The 19978-nt window shown below is 48.7% G+C and overlaps 1 protein-coding gene across 1 annotated transcript in view; it reads right to left on the reverse strand.

Annotated features, from left to right (window-relative positions):
- Window positions 1-19978, reverse strand: part of LOC131206460 (frizzled-like) — a 129282-nt gene that overhangs the window by 81867 nt on the left and 27437 nt on the right. The window contains exons 3-4 of the mRNA XM_058199013.1: window positions 17636-17830; window positions 12284-12509 (exon numbers count right to left, since the gene is read on the reverse strand). Of these exons, the coding sequence (XP_058054996.1) occupies window positions 12284-12509; window positions 17636-17830 (421 nt within the window). The remainder of the gene's footprint in view (window positions 1-12283; window positions 12510-17635; window positions 17831-19978) is intronic.

Consider the following 19978-nt stretch of genomic DNA (forward strand, 5'->3'; position numbering starts at 1 on the left):
ATAACCGAGGCAACAACCGTGAAATGGTGGTCAAATGCAAGCGTTACCAGGAGCCATAACTCATAGCAGCTTTCGGTCCACGGGACTTAATCTGGGATGGCTTTGGTTTTGGGATCCGTTCGTGCATAACTAACGATATGGCTGGCCGTGGTTCCACAGACCGGAACTAAAAGAATTCCCAGATGTATCCAGGTGTGCAAGTGGAACTTTAGTCTTTGTGCAGTGACGAGTATACCCAAGCAACTGTAACCTTTATCCGTTTGTTAAAATGGTTAAAAGGTATGTTTTCATTCAATAGAATGATGAAAAACAAACAGCATCTAACATGTACCCCGCTGTTAAACGCAAAAGAAACTAAATGAACCTAATAGCATGTAAATAATAAGGAAAAACATTCCCTGCACAACCCATTGCTGGATAAACATTGGGAAGGGAGGATGGTTACAACACGTTTTAGTGTCCGTTTCTACAAGTTTAAGCTCTAGTTGGACACTAATTTCGTAATGTGATTGAAACCGTTGGAATAGATGAACCAAAGGGTCCGCCGTGTCCGACTACGCTTGTTGCTGTTCAATCACTTTAAAACAACATTAACTTTCAGGCGAGCGCCCGCATTACTCTGACTTCTAGCAAAAGCAAGAGGAAGGACTCCCATCGGCCATCGGGAACCGTTCCTCCGGGCGAGCTGCTGGCCGTAAATCCAGGCCGCCTTCACGAACCCACGGCCGACACTGACAGGGCCGAACGCCTAGAGTCGACGGCGAGCGTTGTTCATAAATTAATACAAATGGCTCCCAAGCTGGGCGTCGGTTGTGTACTGAGAATCGAACAGGACGACGAAGTGGAGCGACATAATTTTGGGGTCGTTGAGGCGGGACGGGTGGCAACCGCAACACCAGGCGGGCCCCCGAAGTTGGCCCTTAAACAACAAAAAATCTTGGCCCAGGCGCTCGGGATTGGTGACACACCGAGAGAGTCCTTTGTGGGGTGTATCGATATCAGAGTGTACAGGCTTCCACTATCGATGTCTTCACTACTCGCTGAACACGACAACGTTCCACCAGCAACACGCGCTCCTTCGTCCTTGGTCGCCTCTGTTTTATTAATATTTATTATTATTACTTCCAGTCTCGTGCCGTCGGCGGGAGCAGCGAAAAAGAGGGAAGATCAACGCAAATAATGCTGACTGCCGAGATCAGTTTCTAGCTTACGATTACGTATGTTGGTCTCTTATTGGGCTTAGTCAAGGGCATGATACAACCAGCAATCGATGCAGCTCGACCAGTAATAAAAACGCGCTTTCATGGCACAACTGCAGAGGATGAATTGTCCTCTGAGCATCCTGTAGAGCAAGACAACAACGGCCAGTGTTGGTCGCATGCCAGCATCAACCGTTCCACAGACGGTCGGAACGATTGCACTGGACGCGCAACAAGCTGCGACCAGTCGTTGGTTGGACATTCCTATCCCCGGATCTGGCATCCCAAGAGCGACAGCGTTTAATATCTCGACCACTACAAAAAAGAAATTCATTTTTTAATTACGAAACTCCGGTTCAACGCCTAGACACAAGACCAAACATTTGGGTCCTTCCGTAGCCACTGGCCAGTGACTGGCAAAGTGTTTGGGATATTTGAGCACAGAACGAAGCAATAAATCAGTCGCTTAATATGCACTTTTCAACCATCCACCCAGCGCGAGGACGACGCCGCTGATGTTGGTCAAACTAGAGCGAGGCATCTCCTGGGCTGGGCAGGAAACTGTCTGCTATCAACATATCGCCAGGGCTGCTAATTTCAGTGGCAAGCTGACGGACGGCTCTACCCGACTGAAGCGAGCGCTCATGTGCCGCTCTGGCTCGCAATGACACGCTAGGTCCCCCCTTGACTGGAAGTCCTTCGACGAAAAAGGGAAGAAAAAAGGCTTAGGTACCGACATTATCACCAGCGAAAGATAATTTGTAGGAGCGTAAGTTTGTCGGGCGAGAAGAGGGCTGCTTTCGACACCACAGCGTGTGCAGCGTAATACTAGTTCTGGGTGGGCAGCTACATAGCCCCACCCAGGATCATGAGCGACGGCGTGAAAGGATTCACGCTTGAAGAACCGGTCCGCAAGTACGGCGAAGTGACATCCGTTACATCCTTCCCGGTGAACAAACATGACAGTGAAGTGAAACCCGAAGAAATTTGTCACATCCTTGCAATTACTTAACAGCCATGATGTAACACATTTTTGCCATGTACAGAGCAAATAATTGCAACAGCAACCTTGGGAACTGGAACTATTCGCAAATATTAGGAAAGGTCAGTAGCCTCGCAGCGAAAACTCTGATCCGATGCTACAATATGCATATTTCGTTAATCTAGCGTTGGACACCTTTTTCGAATCTATCTCGCCCTTCCATTCTCTGTTCGGACCGCTACTTACTGCCCCCAGCAGCTGCTGACGGCTGCTTTCGCTACGGACTTCCGGGCACCGCGCGTTCGATAACGATCTGGACGATCATAAATCATGCTGCAACAACCATAACATCATGCTCTGGCGGGGCCAGCACTTTGATCCGCGGGTCCCACCGCCGGTAGCAGAAATTAGCGAACTCGCAACACTGATACCGAGCGGCCGACGATCTGCATCGGAGGTTAGTGAAAAACTCTTCAATTAACTTTATTTACGAGCGCCGCGAGTCACGATCCAAGCGAATCTCCATGAGGGGGGCACGATAGCACTAATGACGCAAATGGTTAAAATAATAAATTATTACCGCGGAGGGACCACGCGCCCGACCCGGAGTGTTAATGTTGTACTATTTTAAGAATAAATTCGCAACCTCCCCCGAGATAAACGGACCAAAATGAGGAATCTAGCTCGGATGGATGTGGCACTTTCATTCAGTAAAACATCGATCTACGCCCAACACCCAAACACGACACTGATAGCGACCACGCAACGATGATGCTGCGCAGCGCGCGTATGTTGCGCGGAGCGGAGCATAAATTATTAAAATTTATGTTGGCGCGTTTAGTGTTATGGACCCGAGCCAGGTTTTGACCGTTGATTAGAGGCTCCAAACGTCCACTGGGGCGCGCGCACTAGCACCAACTGTTTATCTGATACTCGTTGTTGTTGTGGGAGATGCGAAAAAGCATGGCTCAGCCCGCCATTTATTTACGGCATGTTTATTCTCGAGTGGCCAGTCGCGGCCCAGTGTCGGGGCAGCACACACCCCCGAAAACCCGAATCAAACACGCGACGGTGGTTTATGATGCCGTTTTATGGCATTATGTTTATCCCCCAAAACACAACACCGGCCGGTCGTTGCGATTTGTTTTGGCACAATTCGCTCGATCGATTGTTTTTTATCGTTCCAAACAAAACGCTTCTGCGTGGTTTCCCAGTTATTGATGTAACTGCGGTGCGGTCGTTAGGGACCTAGACGGGTTTTTTGCAGCATTTGCGGTTTTGCTGAGCAGAATAATCTAATTTTATTCGCTTGGTTTTGCAATGTTTGGAAAACTTATCGGTCGGGCTGGTCCGTTCGCTATCCGTTTGATAATGATATCTAAATACCCACAGAAAAAGGTATAAACTATGGTCTGCAGCTGTGAAGTTATGCTTTGTTGCAAAAAGATGCAGCACGTTTGCAGATATTGCATTCTGAAGAAGTAGCAGTGCAGCAGCACTCAATTAACGCATGGAGTGCTTGGCAAACTCCAGTTAAGGCCGCCTGTGCTACTCTTGAGATGTCCTCCCTCTGTGTTACGGTCTCTTAATTACATCGTCCAGGGCTGCATCATCGAGACCCGGCGACCCCGTAAATCTTGTCTAACTTTATTGTGGCCCCTGATAAAGAAGCCTTTTCACACCTACCAGGGAGGTTATTAACAGCTTTTCACACCAAGCGACCGAGAGAGTCCATCCTTATCCCGATTCATTTTAGGAGTTACGACGCAGTACGTTATTGAGACCAAAACTGACCCTTTTTTCTGCAATCTAGAGTTATGTTTGTAAAGTAAAAGTATCCCGGGACTGAATAATCTCTGTTTAAAATACTCTCTCACTAAGATTCAATACAAATTGCAAGCCAACTTTCCTCTCATTACGTGTTGCATTCGTCATAAAAGATTATGTTGTCCGATTGGTCCCTCGCGGGCGATAGGTGTGATTCCGAGGCGCTATGTCAGACGCTATCGGCAGCGCAAATCGTGCCGAGCCGCAGTAGAAAGTGCAGTAGCATTTGCCCGTGCATAAATCGTGCATCGCCGAGTACGCGATAATTGCAAGACTGCACTGTTCCGCGAGCTACCGGACAGCGAAGAAGATTGGTCGATAATAACACAAATCTGCGTCGCCGCGGTTCTCGACCCTTGGAGCGAAAAATAATAAAGCGAAGTGGCTCTGCCAGGGTCATACACTCTAACGATCTGGCTACTTCTCACGAAACACCCTTAAGTTATCGCCTCCTGTTTGACGTCGCCGAATGAGTTCCGCCTGCAGGTACGGTGTAATCCGCGCGAACTGCCAATCTCCGATAGGGCGGGCTAATTGAGGGCACACGATGATCCGCAAGGAATCATTGATGTAGATGTGGCCCGAACCCGGCGGTTGCTTCCGGCTCAGAATCGGAAACTGTAATTCGCCAACACAGGGAGGGATTTCACCTCCATGGGAGACGCAACGGCGAAAAGCGGGCTAACAAGAGGTCGATTATTTCTTCTTCTGCTGCTTTATGTTTACGTTCTCCCGTTATGATTTCACCGCCTCACGCAAGATATGCTAACCCGCTGGCACCGATCGCAGAAGACACAGCTAAATGGTGGCAAAAAATCTTCCGGGAGCTCCGAGGCTGCTTTTGAGGTCAGCAGTGTAAACCGTTTGAGAGTGTAGGTCGCGGCAGATCTCTCGCCCGATTAACCCGTTGGTTGTAACTCTAGGCGCTAGGCGGGAGGATTATTAAAGTTTGGCGGGAAACTGGCTGCCGGAGAATTCTTGTTACAACGCCCGCGGGCGCTCGGTATGCTAATGCTCGGTTGCTGGGCCTTTGATTGCCTTCAAAGCCTTTCTGAGTGCACCCGAGGACTGGGATTGCCGGGCGGATAATCCATCGCGCTCCAGATTCACCAAATAACGATGTCGAAGATTTCGAAAAGCACCATAAAAGTCGCTCGGCATTCTAACAACAGTTCGGGGCTTCTTGAAGGATTTGGACCGAAACAATCTAGGACATGCCAAAATCGAACTTCTCGATATCTTGGGAGAAGTTTTACGACCTTTCCACTTAGCAAAATCGCCCACCAGTATTGGGAGCGTTCGGGAAACGTTTTACGCACAAGAGCGCCAGTCGATAGAAGATCGATGAAAGTTAAGGCATGAAAGGTTATAGCATCCTTTCGTGTTTATGGACGGGCTAAAATTAAAGCCATGGCTTGAGGATTGCTTCCACTTGTCTAAAGTGTAAAGTTTTTCTCCCACGTTCTCGAAATCGATCCTTTCGAAGATTGATGGTCTCTGGTAGAAGAATGTCAAACATAAACCGGCTGAGACCCTACCCTTCTAGCCGAAATATTTCAAACGATCCGCATGAAGGTTTTTTGTCAAATACTTTTCGAATTCTTTAAAGTAAAAGAATTGATTAATTTCAAAAGCCTGCCTATAAACAAAGGCCAAGTATACTGAGACTTGCTTTCGATTTGTTATATCAAAAACAAGGCTAAAAGTTTTAAAAAGTTTTTAAATTGAAAGGAAACTATAGTCAATAACAGCATAACTGTTCCTCTAATTGAAATCAAATGCAAAATTATATGCACCTCTCGCAGAAAACAGCCTTACTTCATAGTTTCCACTGCAACCCGAAGCAACCTTTACCAATTTGCATTATAGATGGGTCGTCGAGGTAGGAGCGCCAAGAGCCGAACCGGTCGCGACCAGCATCATCAGTGACCCAGCGGAACAGATAATCATATCGAAATTAATTGGCATCATTTACACTTAAATAAACACTAGCACACCGGTCCGGCCTCGGGTTTCTCGCAAGCGCCACTTCGGGCTCCAACCGAGAGACCCATCAAGCTCTAAGGCTCTCAAGCCACCGCGCCTGGGTGCTACGGAGAAAAAGGAGCTTTGCTTGCTGCCCGCCCGGTGAGTCGGTGTGCTCGGCCACCCGGCCTGGGAAACCAGAATGCATACAGCAAACGGTAATTAATCACTTCGATCATCGCCCGGGCTGCGCCGGTTTGCAGTCCGATTTCGCTCCCCAATCATCACTGTCCCGAAAGCCGGTGAAGTGCCGTTACGGTTCCGAGGCGAGCAAATTGCCTCACAAGCAAATACGCCTCAAGCAGCTCGGCGAGACCGAGAGGACCTTCGCCAAGACGTTCGCCGGCGGGATGCACCGTGGTTTCGAGTACGACTCCTCTCAAACACGGCACGGAGCAGGTTGTTGTTTCAAACGAAAGGCCCGCCCGGTCCCGGCAAAGCACAGCGCCCAATGTTGTGCAAGTAACCCCTTGCCGGGGAGTCGCCGACGACGTCGTGTGGTGGGCAAAGTTTATGGCCCATTTAAATTAATTGAAATATTTACATTTTATTGCGCACATGGTTTAATTAATAAACGGCGGCCTGCCGCTGAGCCTTAATATGGCTTGGCGGCTCAGAAGATGGAGATTTTTTTTCTATTTCGTTAAGAAGTTAACGGATATGTCAGACACACCCAAGTTTCGCAGTTTAATGGGGGGACCCCATTTCTGGCACAAAACGGGACCAAATCTAATTAAAGTCAACCGCAAAAGGTGAGAATGTTTGCAGCAAATTGAACCAAACACCATTCGAGACTTTTGGGAATTATCGCAACGCACACCAGAGATGCGACCGGAAGCATCTCGGCACACTTGTGGGACACTCCCGGCACGGCAAGACAATTATAACAACTTGACCTTGTTTGCCTCGATTTTGCGCCTCCTCAACAGCAGCCACACTCCGCCGGTGAAGAGAGGTTCATTAAGGAGATTATTTGTTCGCAAAGTGCCGCCAGTGGCACAATACTCGAGGCTCTCCACTTCATCGTTTCGCCAAACGCTGGATTCGATTCGTTGGACGCTCATCTCAAAAAAGAGTACTTTGGAGTCGCTTTGGTATGCAAATTCATTCCATTAGGGGGCCGCCGGTGTCCCCTGCCCGTGCTGCAATTGCGCTCTCAGAATCGAATGCAATGTGCTGTTTCTGGAGAAGAAGTTTTCTGCACTCGAGGGAAATTTACTGACTTCACCGGCTTATGGCAGTGTGTCTCATTGACCGCACCGGGATGCATGGTGCACGGGACAGAATGCCGTTTGGCATCACAATTAAAACTTTGGCGTGACTTTTTGGGGCACTTTGGGCCACCCCACTTTTGTGGCGAACATCGCCCATGCACTGCATCCTTCCTGGACTGTAAAAGACCTCGCCGCTTCGGAGAACCGATCGTCGAATAAACATTCGCTTTAAATAGAACACCGTATGGCCGCAAGACACACACATCCCCGGAGCAATCGTTGGTCGGTTTGGTTTATGAATATTACAAAGCAATTGCCGCTTGGCAGTTTGCATTATTTACCGTCTTCAGCCGGAAGCGGTGACGACGGTGTGTGTCTTCGGTGTGGCGGCGTGCCCCGCGTTCGACCGGATTCCGGATTTCCACACATTTTCCACATTTTATTTTCCCATTCCGGCAGAGAATCCAATCCCCACCCGGTTGACTACTGCTAGTTGGTAACGATTGCGAACGGCATAGAAGGAGTACCGAAACAATCGGTACCGACCAGCCAGCAGACAATAATGCCTCAATCGTGCCACGGACGACCACACTAGCAGCATAAATATCAAAATGCTATTGGATTTCACCAATGTTTACGATAACGACCGGCGATGTGTAACCGTGCACTCGCCACAGGCCCGCCCCATTATGAATATGATTACCGAAACGGATGACGCAGGAGTCAGGATGGCCCCGGGGTCGAGCCAATTGCAGTCCGCCCGAGAGCTATTCGATGCCACCAGAAATCACAAACCGATCATTATTCTATGCTTTAAGCAGCGTTGAAAACCCTTCATACACGTTGGTGTGAATGTTTGATTATATTTATTTCATTTATGTATCTTACTCCGGATTGGCAACATTTTATTTTATGTTTATGCATCAATGTTGCGTGATTTAAAAGCTTTTTCTTGTTTTATGCTTTTTTCGTTCGCCCACAAACCAATCACCATCATAAATCAGAAGCATGAATCGGAACGGAATCGTTATTAACTTTTGCGGAATTTAAATACCCGAGCGAGCCGCGATCGCAAATTAATGCCCCGCATAATAAGTCGAAGGTCGAAGGGCTATAAAAATCGATCAATTATCGAACCCCGCGGGGGAAGGTTTGGATTAATCTGATGTTGATGCGAAAAGCGCAGTTAGTATGTTACGCAAGGAGGGAAGGAATACAGCAATTTAAAGGACACGCACCCTTTAAAGCCACGGCGAGTGATTTACGGTGAGCTCTGTTGTGATCGAACCGAACAAGTGTTAAATCAAAGGATAGCGGCGAGAATAAAATGGATTAAATGGTTACGTGCAACATCATACAAACTATGGTAAGGGCACTTTAAATTTATGGGCTTCCCCGGTGCACTCAATAAGAGCATTAAAGTGACGATTGCCCCAGTTGCAATGACATCGCAACCTCGCCTTCGCATCTTCCCTCATCGCGCCACATAACTAAGCATCCCACTCCGGGATTCACGCTGTGGCGAAGAACGAGAAACGGCGGCCTCGCGTGTTGAAGACACTTTCCTTTCCACGCCCAGGTCAGGGTTGGTTGGCGATGGCGTGAAAAGTAAAATGTGATTTTGCGGCCACTAAAAAGAAACCAACTCGCCAACTCGCGTTTGACCGTTTTTTGCTTCGCGTCCGCATTCTCCTTCCACGACGATGCACTTCGATTTCATTGCCTTTGGCCCAGAAAAAATGGTCTACGAGACGGCAAATAGAAAGCCTCGGCCGTGCCGCGGCGCGTGCCAGGAGATTGTTTTTCCAACGCCGACCGAAAACTAGATTCCATGCAAATCGGGCCACCTTATCAACGCCATTACAATATTTTCTGCGCTGCGCAGCAATTATCAGCCTTCCGATTCGGGTGAAGCCCAAGAGGTAACACACATGGGCCAATAAGTTCACAAGATCTGTTAGTTAAATCATTCAGCTCTCTGAATCTTCGGCACGATGAAGTTTTTCATTGGCTATGTGCAACTGCGTCTCTCGGACTTATTAACCCATGTATTACTTTCTATTCCTTTTCTTTTTCCGTCATTTCATTTACTGTTTTTTGTTGTAAGAAGAGCTTAGTGATTTAAATGCGCGTTTCAAGATCGAGTGGAATGGTCTCCACCAAACCCCGTTACATGGGGCGGGAACTGCCGGAAAAAATGGCTCAAGACACGCAAGGAGACAAGTGGAACACGCGAAACAAGTCCTGCAACGCCGCCCTCGGTCGGAAGGGATAATCTAAGCGCTCCGTCGTTCCGTTGTAATCCGAACGTTGCGTGTGACTGCCGGGTGTAATATGTCTTGTGACGCCCCGCCGAGTTTCCGCCTATATTTTCCGCGCTGAACGACTTTCCGTTCCAGGTGTCCACGCGAGCAAGTGTTGGCCAGTCCCATAAACCAATTATCCTTACGAAGCCCCTTCTCACGTGCCTTGCAACCTGAGGCCTGACCCGCGGATTAGACCGCTGTAAGCTGACGGCGTACAACGAATTCGATCGGCCAGTTTAACAGACACGCAGTGCATTTGCTATACTTTTGAACGACCTCAAAGCTGAAACAATTGTGTGTTGATCGATACTTTATTGGGAAAAGCACACGCCACAGTGAAAAACCCGCCAGACGACGACCACAATCGAAGCGGATGGCGAAATTCCTGACGGTGCCTTCGACTTACAGACCGATGCCTTCGTTGCCTCAATCATCCGTGTCTTCCGTATATCGGCGAGTGAGGTGAAGTCTAGCGTGGAGTGGATTTAATTAAGTGGAAAAATGACAAAACCGTAACCAGCGGTTATGGGACGATGTTTCCGCGAACTTTCATCCACCAAATTGCGGAACCAGTCTACTTTCGGTCCTCTCGAGAGTTCGAGTGCCTCGCCAGACCTCGGGACTACTTTTAAAGCGTAGCTTGATCCTTTTACCGAACCTTTTGCTTTTGACAAGAGAGAGAGAGGGTTTCTTAGTCCTACTTGAGGTCAATCAAACAGAATGATGGAGTATAGGATAAGTAAAATTACAAGCGAAACGCTGAGTTACGATATCCCAATTTCAAACTGGGGAAAAACTTACGTCATTTCAGATCAAACTCGGGATAATGGAACCAGGTTTCAATGCATGAGCAATTCACCGTGTCCCGTCACCGCTAGGCCACGTGCCACCGATATTGGCCGATTAATCGCAGCCGAAGCCAATCTATACTGTCATGTTGTGGCTGCCGGGTGTTATAATTTTCTGCCACCGTAAAGCTGTTTTGCATAATTTACTGTCGGATTCATGCGGAGCTTTCAAGGACGGCGGAGTGGACACGGAAGCCAAGTCCAAAAGATCACAGATAAAAACTCGCCCTCACGATTACTGCGTGGATTATGTTTCGAAACGCTCAATCCACGAGTCGTGTTTCGCGGCATGCCTGTCAATATCGGTCGGTCGCCTTTGCAATTGTCTTGAACATGCTCTCGAACTCGTGGCGAAAGAATTGCTAAACTAAATTTTCCTGCATATCGCGTACAGAGAACCTCCATTTTTATGTTGCTCTAATATTGCGCTATGATTAAAAACCCCAGCAAAAAGAGGTGCCGGATGGGCTACCGCTGCTAATGGATTCTCGATAAGATTATCTGACAAAATTGAACCACTTCTGGCAGCCGACCCGACCAGACGGCCGAAGCGGAGCGTTCTGGCCGATCGATCGATCGTTAGTGGTTTGCGCTGTTCAAACATCACACATCGATTTTAATGGTCCGTGAACTAGAAAAGACGGACGAGACGGAGCAGACCGCTAAACGTTCGCTAAACGTGTCGACACCCGACGTGGGTCGACGGCGATGTTCCGGGATTTCGCGTGTGCTTTTGGGCCGTCAGCAGTGGGAGCAACATAAACGTGACCGAACGAGGAAGTGGAGCTAATCTGTAAAAATGAGTTTAATCTAGTTGAGGAATCGAGGTAAATAGAAATGCTACATCGTTCGGGGGCCAAGCTGTTCCTCGTTTATTTGATGTTCCCTTGGCAAGGAGACATTCCACCGGAACAAAAATTATATTTTGAGAACCGATTTCATTTCGTAGGTTACACAAAAACGAAATAAGCGTCAACATTTTCTACACCGTAACATATCCATTTTACATTTGAATATGGCTTAAAAGGCTAAGTACTGAGAACGAGCTCCATCGTATGCTTCAGTCGAAAAATTGAAGAGAGCATAAGCCTCCATACGTACTGACGCACGAAAAAACCCATTGTTTAAGGCAAATTGAGGACAAGCAGAATCATGCATAGAAAAGGATGAGACAATAGATCACCTGGCGTGCATGAAACTTTCAAAGAAACCGCGATCATTATCTTCTTTGCTTGAAACATTCCCCCGATCCATAGTTCTTCATAGCTTCATACGCCGCAGCCGACAATGACTAACACGTTACGAGCTTTATGGTTCGTTTTATTGATTCCGACCACATAGAGAGACCGGTCCCTCTAGAGACGCGTAGCACCTCCTGTCGTTCCACACAAGTCCCTCTCGCCACAAACTCTGATGGCGGCATCAGAACACGTCGGGACGACGGGTAAGAATGGAAGTAATCGGAACCCATTACCAAACCAACAGACTTCATTAAACTGCTCTTTTCAACGCTTCTCCAACGCAGCGTGAGGAGCGCTCCATAAAAACCCCACACGTCATATATCGTGACCACCGGTTTCAATAAAGTTCATCGAAGCTTCACACCTTCGGCGGAGGTCTGCACGCCACACAGCCCATCATTAGTGACACTTTGGGAACGCCCGAAGGCCCCAATGCCATAGAATCGAGTAATTGAGTGACAGAACCGGCACCACACAACTTTGACAACTCCCCACACACCGGAGGGCTTTCGATTTCCGAGCACGAATGACCCAGCAACCCAGCCCCATAAGTCAGTGGGAGTCAGAGATTTTATCATACCAACGGTTAATTCTATCGGAGGTCCACGGGAACTTCGACAGGGCCCCGAACCGCCACTTACCTTCGACTTTTCCGAGCGCCAGCACGAATATGGTCTGCACCGCCGGAATGGCCCACGCCACCAGGTGGAACAGGTGCGAACGGTTCTCGATGGCTTCGTGGCCCCACTTGAGGCCGGCCGCCAGGAACCAGGCGAGGGCCAGGCAGGCCCACCACGCGAACGCCGCCATGCAGCAGAAGTACAGCGCCATGAACAGCACCGTGCAGAGCGTTGATTGACGATGGCCCTGCGAACGGAAAGGCGAGTAGTGTTAGCGTCTGGGTTGGAATCGATTCGAATTTAAATTACGGACAAGTGTGCCCCAGCAAAACCACCGCTCGGTGGTGCGGACACCTTGCGGACTGCTGATTATTGAGTTTGCTTCTGTGAAGTTCCGCGTCGAGAGCCGGGAATCCTGGAAACCACTCGAAACAATCGATTGCTCGACTACCAAGGATCGTAGATTTTTGTTCTCGATGCAATGACGTAACTTTGCAGCAGACCTGTAGTATTTTGAGTCCGGATAGTCCGGATAAAGGATTTAAAATTTTGTAACATCTTCACGGACACTTTTGCCCCGAGCTTTCGCAGGTTGTCAATGATTGAATTCTCGGTCTGCCGTTAGCGTCTCGATCAGGAAAAACTTAATCCACATCCAATCCTAAAACGTCCAGCTCACTGTGAGGATGTGTTGGACCACCGTCGGTCGCCAGTCCAGTCTAGCCAGGTCTATCGATCGAAACACGCCCAAGGACAGCAGATAATTGAATGGCACGCGGCGGATCGTGATAAGAATTTGCAATTCATTACCGCGGCGTGCTGACGAAGAAGTTGGCCAAACGATGAAGGAAGCACAAGCTTGCCCAAAGTGGACCCGAATATGATGGAGCGTTCTGAAGTACTACAGACGATGACGTGCAAAGTGATTCCATGACACATGCTTCGGTTGATGAAGATTTTAAATTAAATTCCCTTCAACGATGTGTGTACATGAAAAGATCCAGTAATAGAACTCCGCCAATTCTTCGGCTGGTCGGGATGGGAACGACTCTCGGTTGCAAGGGAAGCACCTTCTCCTCAATTAACCACGGCAACGGGTCTCGGCTACAAACATCTATACCTCAGTTCCTATCCGCAAGCGCGCCGCGCTCGTAACCGTCTACGCGTTAATGCTCTCGCCGGGCATGCTGCCGGCCTCAGAAGTCAGACTTCTTCCCCGCCGTGTCCCCTCTGCGATGGATCCGGGCCTCCGGGTTTCTTCTGTCACTTCGCATGATGAGGAATGTGTCGCTACGCCGTGACAGGTGAGTTTTTAACAGCGTGTGCGACAAATGCGGTTCATGAACTCGCAGGCCCCCGTCAGTCCGCTTCTGCCACCGTAAAGACCTGGAAGCTGCCAGGGCCATTCGTTCGGCATCACTTTCATCTCGCGGCAGATTTCCTTTACCGAGCGCGCAACAGACCCGCCGCGCCACTCCAACCGTCCCAGCCCAACACCTCGTAGATCTTCCAATTGCGCGAGATTGCTCCTCGGTTCTCTTCGGCCTCACTACCGCCCCGACGGACGATGTGGGTGTGGGGTGGCAAGAAGGGAGCATTGGAAGGAAAAAAAACAATAAACTTCCTTTCCACCCACCATTAGGCCCATACCTCCCACCGGGACCTCGCCCACCTTTCTCAAGTCCGGGTCGTTTGAAGAACACCGAGACTAGGAGACGCGCGCGCGCGCCGATTCCGCCGAAAAAGTGGAAGATGATATAAAACCCCTTCTGTTCCCGGTTTTTCAGGCCTCCTCCGGGGGTTGGCCTCATTCGCCTCCGCCCCAGAATGGAACGCTCCTGCTCCTCATCACACCCCCGGGTTAAACGGGTCCCGCCGGGTCGTATTTCCGTACTTTTGCTTTGATGTTGAATTAATGTCGTGCAGTTGTTGCTTTGGGCAGGACAGAACGGAGCAGGAAAGGAATGCGTCCAACCACCCACCGCCTCCAGCCCCGGCCCCACCGGAAGGGCCGGGTGGGTTTGTTCTTTTATTGCATAAATATTTATAAAATAAATAAATATGTGGATCAAAAAGTTTCCTTCGCGACTCAGCAGCGTCGTCGCGCTGCTTTCGGTCAGACCCGAGATGAGTTTCGATTGCTTCGAGCGGAGGATTCTTCAAATTAAAATTATTTCTGTAAACATAAGCCGAACCCACTTCGCTCACACCGAGACACGCACTTACACACCGGTGTGGCCATGTATTGTGCTCTCGTTAAAACATCGTTACAAAAGAACCACAAGAAGCGCGGGTCCGGCCATCACACCATTAGCGGTACACGGCTCCAGAGCGGTGCCAGTAACAGCATGGCAATTACACTCACACATGCCGGGCGCGGCCGCAGCATCGCCGGCCATTCAACAATAAATGCTACGCTTACCACCACCCTTTACGGGGCGGCCTCATGCTCTGCGGCCAAGCCAAGCATTACGGTACACCCCGAGAGCGGCAGGGTTCTCTGAAGCTGCAGCTGATAGCTGGAGCCCTCCGGGAGGAACAATCTGGAGGAACGGAACCATCACCATCGCCACGCCACACACGCCGGGGGGGATGCTGTGGGAAGCTCTGGCCCCGCCACCACCACCGCCGCCACCGTGTGGTCGGCCGTGTGGTCAGGGAGGAAACATGTTTCATCCAAGATGGAAATAATAACAAAGAACTGGTTTAACCACGCACCGCGAAGGAAGTGCCTCCAAGGGGGAGTGTGAAGGGAGCGAGAGCTCCATGGCCGGCGGGCGAAAGAGCGAGACGGGACCCCCTTTCGAGGGGGCTGCACACAGAACGCACATTAAGGCGATTGTTCGAATCGATAGAAATTGGCTGAAGAGTTGAGAAGGAGCTCCCCTTGCCAAGCCAGATGGCGGCGGCGGCGGGTTGGTTGAACTCCCCGGGACTTGGTCGGACCGGCTTTTATGCTTCCAATAAGCGCGCACATATGTGTACCGTCGTCGTCGCCGCCGTCGACGACGTGAACATGGCTGCGGTTTGGGAAGCGTTCCAAGAGGCGCTAGCGGCAACCGCACCGAGCTGGAGCTTTCGGAGAAGGGACAGATGCTGGCTACAACTCCAGGTTCTATTGATATCGGAGCGCTTATCACGATGTGCGCCACGATGGTTGGTTGTCGGTTTTGGTCGGTGTCCTGGCAGTTCCGGTTCCGGACACCGGACTGCCACATCCTATTGGTTCTCAGACAGCAGCGACTTCCGGAGTGCAACCTAGCGGATAGAGGACTGACGTCACGTGACGAGGCTGGAGAACTGTTCCAGTGACAGCTACCGATGCCATCGAAGGCGAAGCAAACACCGTCGCCAAGACCACAATACCTCCGATTTAATGTCCAAAAAGTACTCCAACTACCTCTGGATGGAGCCGTAGTAATGTTTTACCGAAAATACCGTTGCCACCGTGCGTTGCGATTTAATCCGCTTATCGTACACATCGCGTGCCATGCTCGCGTGTTCTTCTCTCTTAACGGATTTACAAACCAATAACATAGGCTACAACATTATGTCGACAAAATGTCTGCCAAAGCAGCAGCCATGGCAGCTATTCAGGCCGCAAAGCGAAAACCAAACAGAGACCCGCATTATGCTGGGGCTTGAGAATGAAGCTCCACGAAGCCAACCATCATCAGCAAAGCTTGATAGAGATTGATTGATCCATAGATGAACGTTGATATTGAACCATCATTACCGTATGCAAAGATAGTATAGTAGCATCTTTTGAGAAGGTCCTTCGACGAATTACATCATAAAGATATTACTCTTACTCCTTTCAAAATTATGCTAAGCTAACACATCGCTCAATAAGTTCGCAGGATGACATATAGATGGCGAAACAAATACAGAATCCTTATGATTTTTAGACAGTACCAACCTTCAAACGATATCTGTCAAAGTTTCATGACATTCGGACTATTATTTACCAAGTTACAGTGTGAACAATTCAATCAACTTTTGTAAATTGAAAAAAATGGAAAAATCAGAATTTCGTGTGCTCATTAAGCATTGCTTTGTGATGGGAAAAAATACCGTGCAAACTAAACAGTGGCTTGACAAATGTTATTCGGACTCTACTCCATCGAGGCCGACTTTAAACGTGGTCGTACGAACACCGATGATGCTGAACGTTCCGGTCGCCCAAATTCGGCAGTTACTGAAGAAAACATACAAAAAGTCCACAAAATCGTCTTATCCGACCGCAAATTGAAATTGAAGGAGATTGCTGAGGCCGTAAAGATATCAGAAGGCAGTGTGTTTACCATTTCGCATGAACATTTGGCTATGCGGAAGCTTTGTTCGAAATGGGTGCCGCGTTTGCTAACACCGGACCAAAAACAACAACGAATCGATGATTCTGAGGCATGTTTCGCCCTATTTAACCGTGATAAAAAGGATTTCTTTCGTCGCTACGTCACAATGGATGAAACATGGATCTACCACTTCACTCCTGGGTCAAATCGGCAGTTGGCTGAGTGGACACCAGCCGGTGAAAGCCGCCCAAAGTGCCCAAATACTCAAACTTCTGCTGGCAAGGTTATGGCCTCCGTATTCTGGGATAGTCATGGTATATTGTTCATAGACTATCTTGAGAAAGGTAAAACAATCAACAGCGAATATTACATGGCATTGTTGGAACGATTGAAGGCTGAAATCGACGCAAAACGACCGCACATGAAGAAGAAAAAAATTCTCTTTCATCAAGACAATGCACCGTGTCACAAGTCAATGAAAACGATGGTGATAATGAATGAATTGCACTTCGAATTGTTGCCCCATCCACCATACTCGCCAGATTTGGCCCCCAGCGATTATTGGCTGTTCTCGGATCTCAAAAGGATGCTCCAGGGAAAGAGATGTGGATCGAATGAGGAGGTCATCGACAAAACTGAGGCATATTTTGAAGGGAAAGATAAATCGTTCTATAAACATGGTATCGAAAAGTTAGAGAAGCGTTGGACTGACTGTATCGCCTTAAAAGGAGACTATGTTGATGAATAAATACAAATTATATCAAAATATTGTTGTTTTATAAGCTATCCTACGGACTTATTGAGCGATGTGTTAAGTTTCTACATGTCAACGTTGTTCTACTATCGTAGCTTTGAATTTACTTTAATCGAAAATAAATCGCCTAAAGCGATCCCAATATCTAATATGTTAAACACGTTGAAATTAAAATTAATGAAAATCCAAATCGCCTTCAATTAGCAAAAACCCCAAACGCTAGAAAATAAAACCAACCCAAACAGATAATCGTAAATTGACCCTTAGCGCTGATTTGCATCTTTCTCGTTCGCTTTGTGGCCACAGCAAAAAGAAAAACCCTACCTGCGTGATGGTCGATAGCATCTGCATCCGGCCGATTTTGATGTGCGACTGGAACGGCTCCCGGCAGGCGACCAAATCGCCGGCTCCGAGCCCTGCCACATAGGCGCAGCCAACGATCAGATAGCAAATCGCCAGGAACACTATCGGTCGCTCCGGATACCGGAACCGGGACGAGTCGATCAGGAACGTCAGGACCTGTGTGGGTAAAGGATGAAGCAGGATTAAAAAACCGGAATGGCACAACAAAAAACAGGGCAGAATGGCGCAAACAGACGAGCAACAAATTAAAAAGTCTTCCCCAGCCCCGGTCGACGACAGTCGAACACCGTTCAATCAGCGCCACCCGTCCGTCCGTCCGTCGTGTGAGTTTGGTTAGAGTCGGTGTCATCACCAGCGTCGCTGGAGACAGTTCCCGGGCCGGCCGGGGATAGACATAGAAATCGCCGGTTGGACAGAACCACTAAATTGTTTGAACAAACTATGGGAAAACGTGACGCGGTTCCGAGCCATAAGCAAATAAGCAACGCGCAAGCGGAAAGCGTCTCCCGAGGGCGGCGGCGGCTGTGGTCGTTCACAGAAGGACTAAGCAAATTAAACCCGACTTTCCATCCATCACGTTCTGAACCTAGGACGGACGGACGACATCTTCACCACAATCACCGTAAATTTCTGAGCACGTTCCAGGCGCGACCGTTTATGCTGAGGGCGGAACACCCTTGCGCTGGGCCATGCGATGTTGAGCCCTTATTTTATGCTTTTCATACTCATTCAAAACGAGGTGCTACACCTTAGATTCTAGTTGAACGAGACTTTTTAACGCGATGCACGGTTTTTCCACGAGGACAACCTGAACCCTAAGAGAGCTGAAAATTATGCTCGGGAGGAAGCCAAGCAAATGGCAGCGAAATAAATGCACTCCGAATTCGTGACTCGTGTTTGATCAGCGACAAGACATTGCCGCGAATCGAACACAGAAAATGCCGTCCGCCGGGAAGGACGTCTTCGAACGATTCTCATTTGTGCTGAGGAGCTCACAAATTGGGTCAGAAATCTGCGCCTGTCGATCGGGCTACCAAAATGATGCAAATGCAAACCGACGACAAACGACGCGGCTCCGAGTCGTCTTCCGGGAGACGCACACCAGATGCAGCTGAGTCTCGTTACACGACGCCTCACGTTTCGACGGCGCGTTAAATTCGAAAAGAATCTTTTCAACCAAACGCAAGGAACGGAAGCACACGGAAAGTGTGTAGAAAAACTCGGCAGCGGCAACCAAAAGACGGGGCGAGAAGATCTCGGGTCGGGCAATAAATCTTGCCCCGGGCCGTTCTTTGTCCTGTCAACGCCGGCCCGCTGCAAGACACGTTGTGTGGAGATGCAAAATGCCCTCACACATAAAGGCTGACGTGTAACTGGGGAGATGTGCCGCTTTTATTTGTTTCACATACCATTTACAGACTGCAGTACTGCATCGTGCTGTAAAACTAAACCATTTGTGCGATTTCAAGTTCCCTCAACGTAGGGAAAAGTCTTTATTTCTTTTATGAAAAGTGTTGCCATCGATCAACATGGCGAAACATCCAAAATAACACTGCCTCAATCGGCCATCGTCAGCCTAATGCATCTGCAAATTTAATCTGCCCCGGTGGTGATCGATCATATTTTGGGTTGATAGATTTCCAACCGTAAGGCTTCGCCTCGATTAATCTGAAGCATAACTTTATGGCTGGAAGCTAGCCAGGAACGAATGCGGGTTTTGTGCCACGATTCCGTTGGCACCAGTCTGCTGCTGCTGTCCGGTGCTGTTATGCAATCCATCCTGACCGAGCCATACGTCAGCGGTCCTTGGTGGAACCGGAACCAGAAACAGGGCGAGCAGTGGAATGCAAAATTTGGCACCAAATTGATGGAACGAATTTTTATTTTCGCGAGGACGTTTATGCCTCTATAATCTGTAATCAGAAGCAACGGGACGACGCCACTGTTTGATGCGCGGGCTAAATAATACATCAATCGATAATGCTTGCCTCTGTCATCAATCAAAGCATCAAAAAAAGTGGTGAAGATTTGCGAAACAAAATGCACACACGCCGATTGAATAGTTGATGCGACGTTTCAACAACTCGCAACTCATCGCAAAAATAAACTGCAAACACAAAGTGAAGTCCATTCGATAGTCTGTTTGATGATAGAATGTCCGGGGTTCTGGGTTTTTTTTTTCCTCTCTTCCAATGACAGCCCAAGGACACTGTCCCATTTTTAGCACAGTGTCCATGAATGTTTAATGTCGCTCCCAATCGAGATGGGGCGAACGTCGAGGAAAAAGCTTCCATTATCAATTTA

This window comes from Anopheles bellator, chromosome 1, assembly GCF_943735745.2.
Source record: "Anopheles bellator chromosome 1, idAnoBellAS_SP24_06.2, whole genome shotgun sequence".
Lineage (NCBI taxonomy): Eukaryota > Metazoa > Arthropoda > Insecta > Diptera > Culicidae > Anopheles > Anopheles bellator.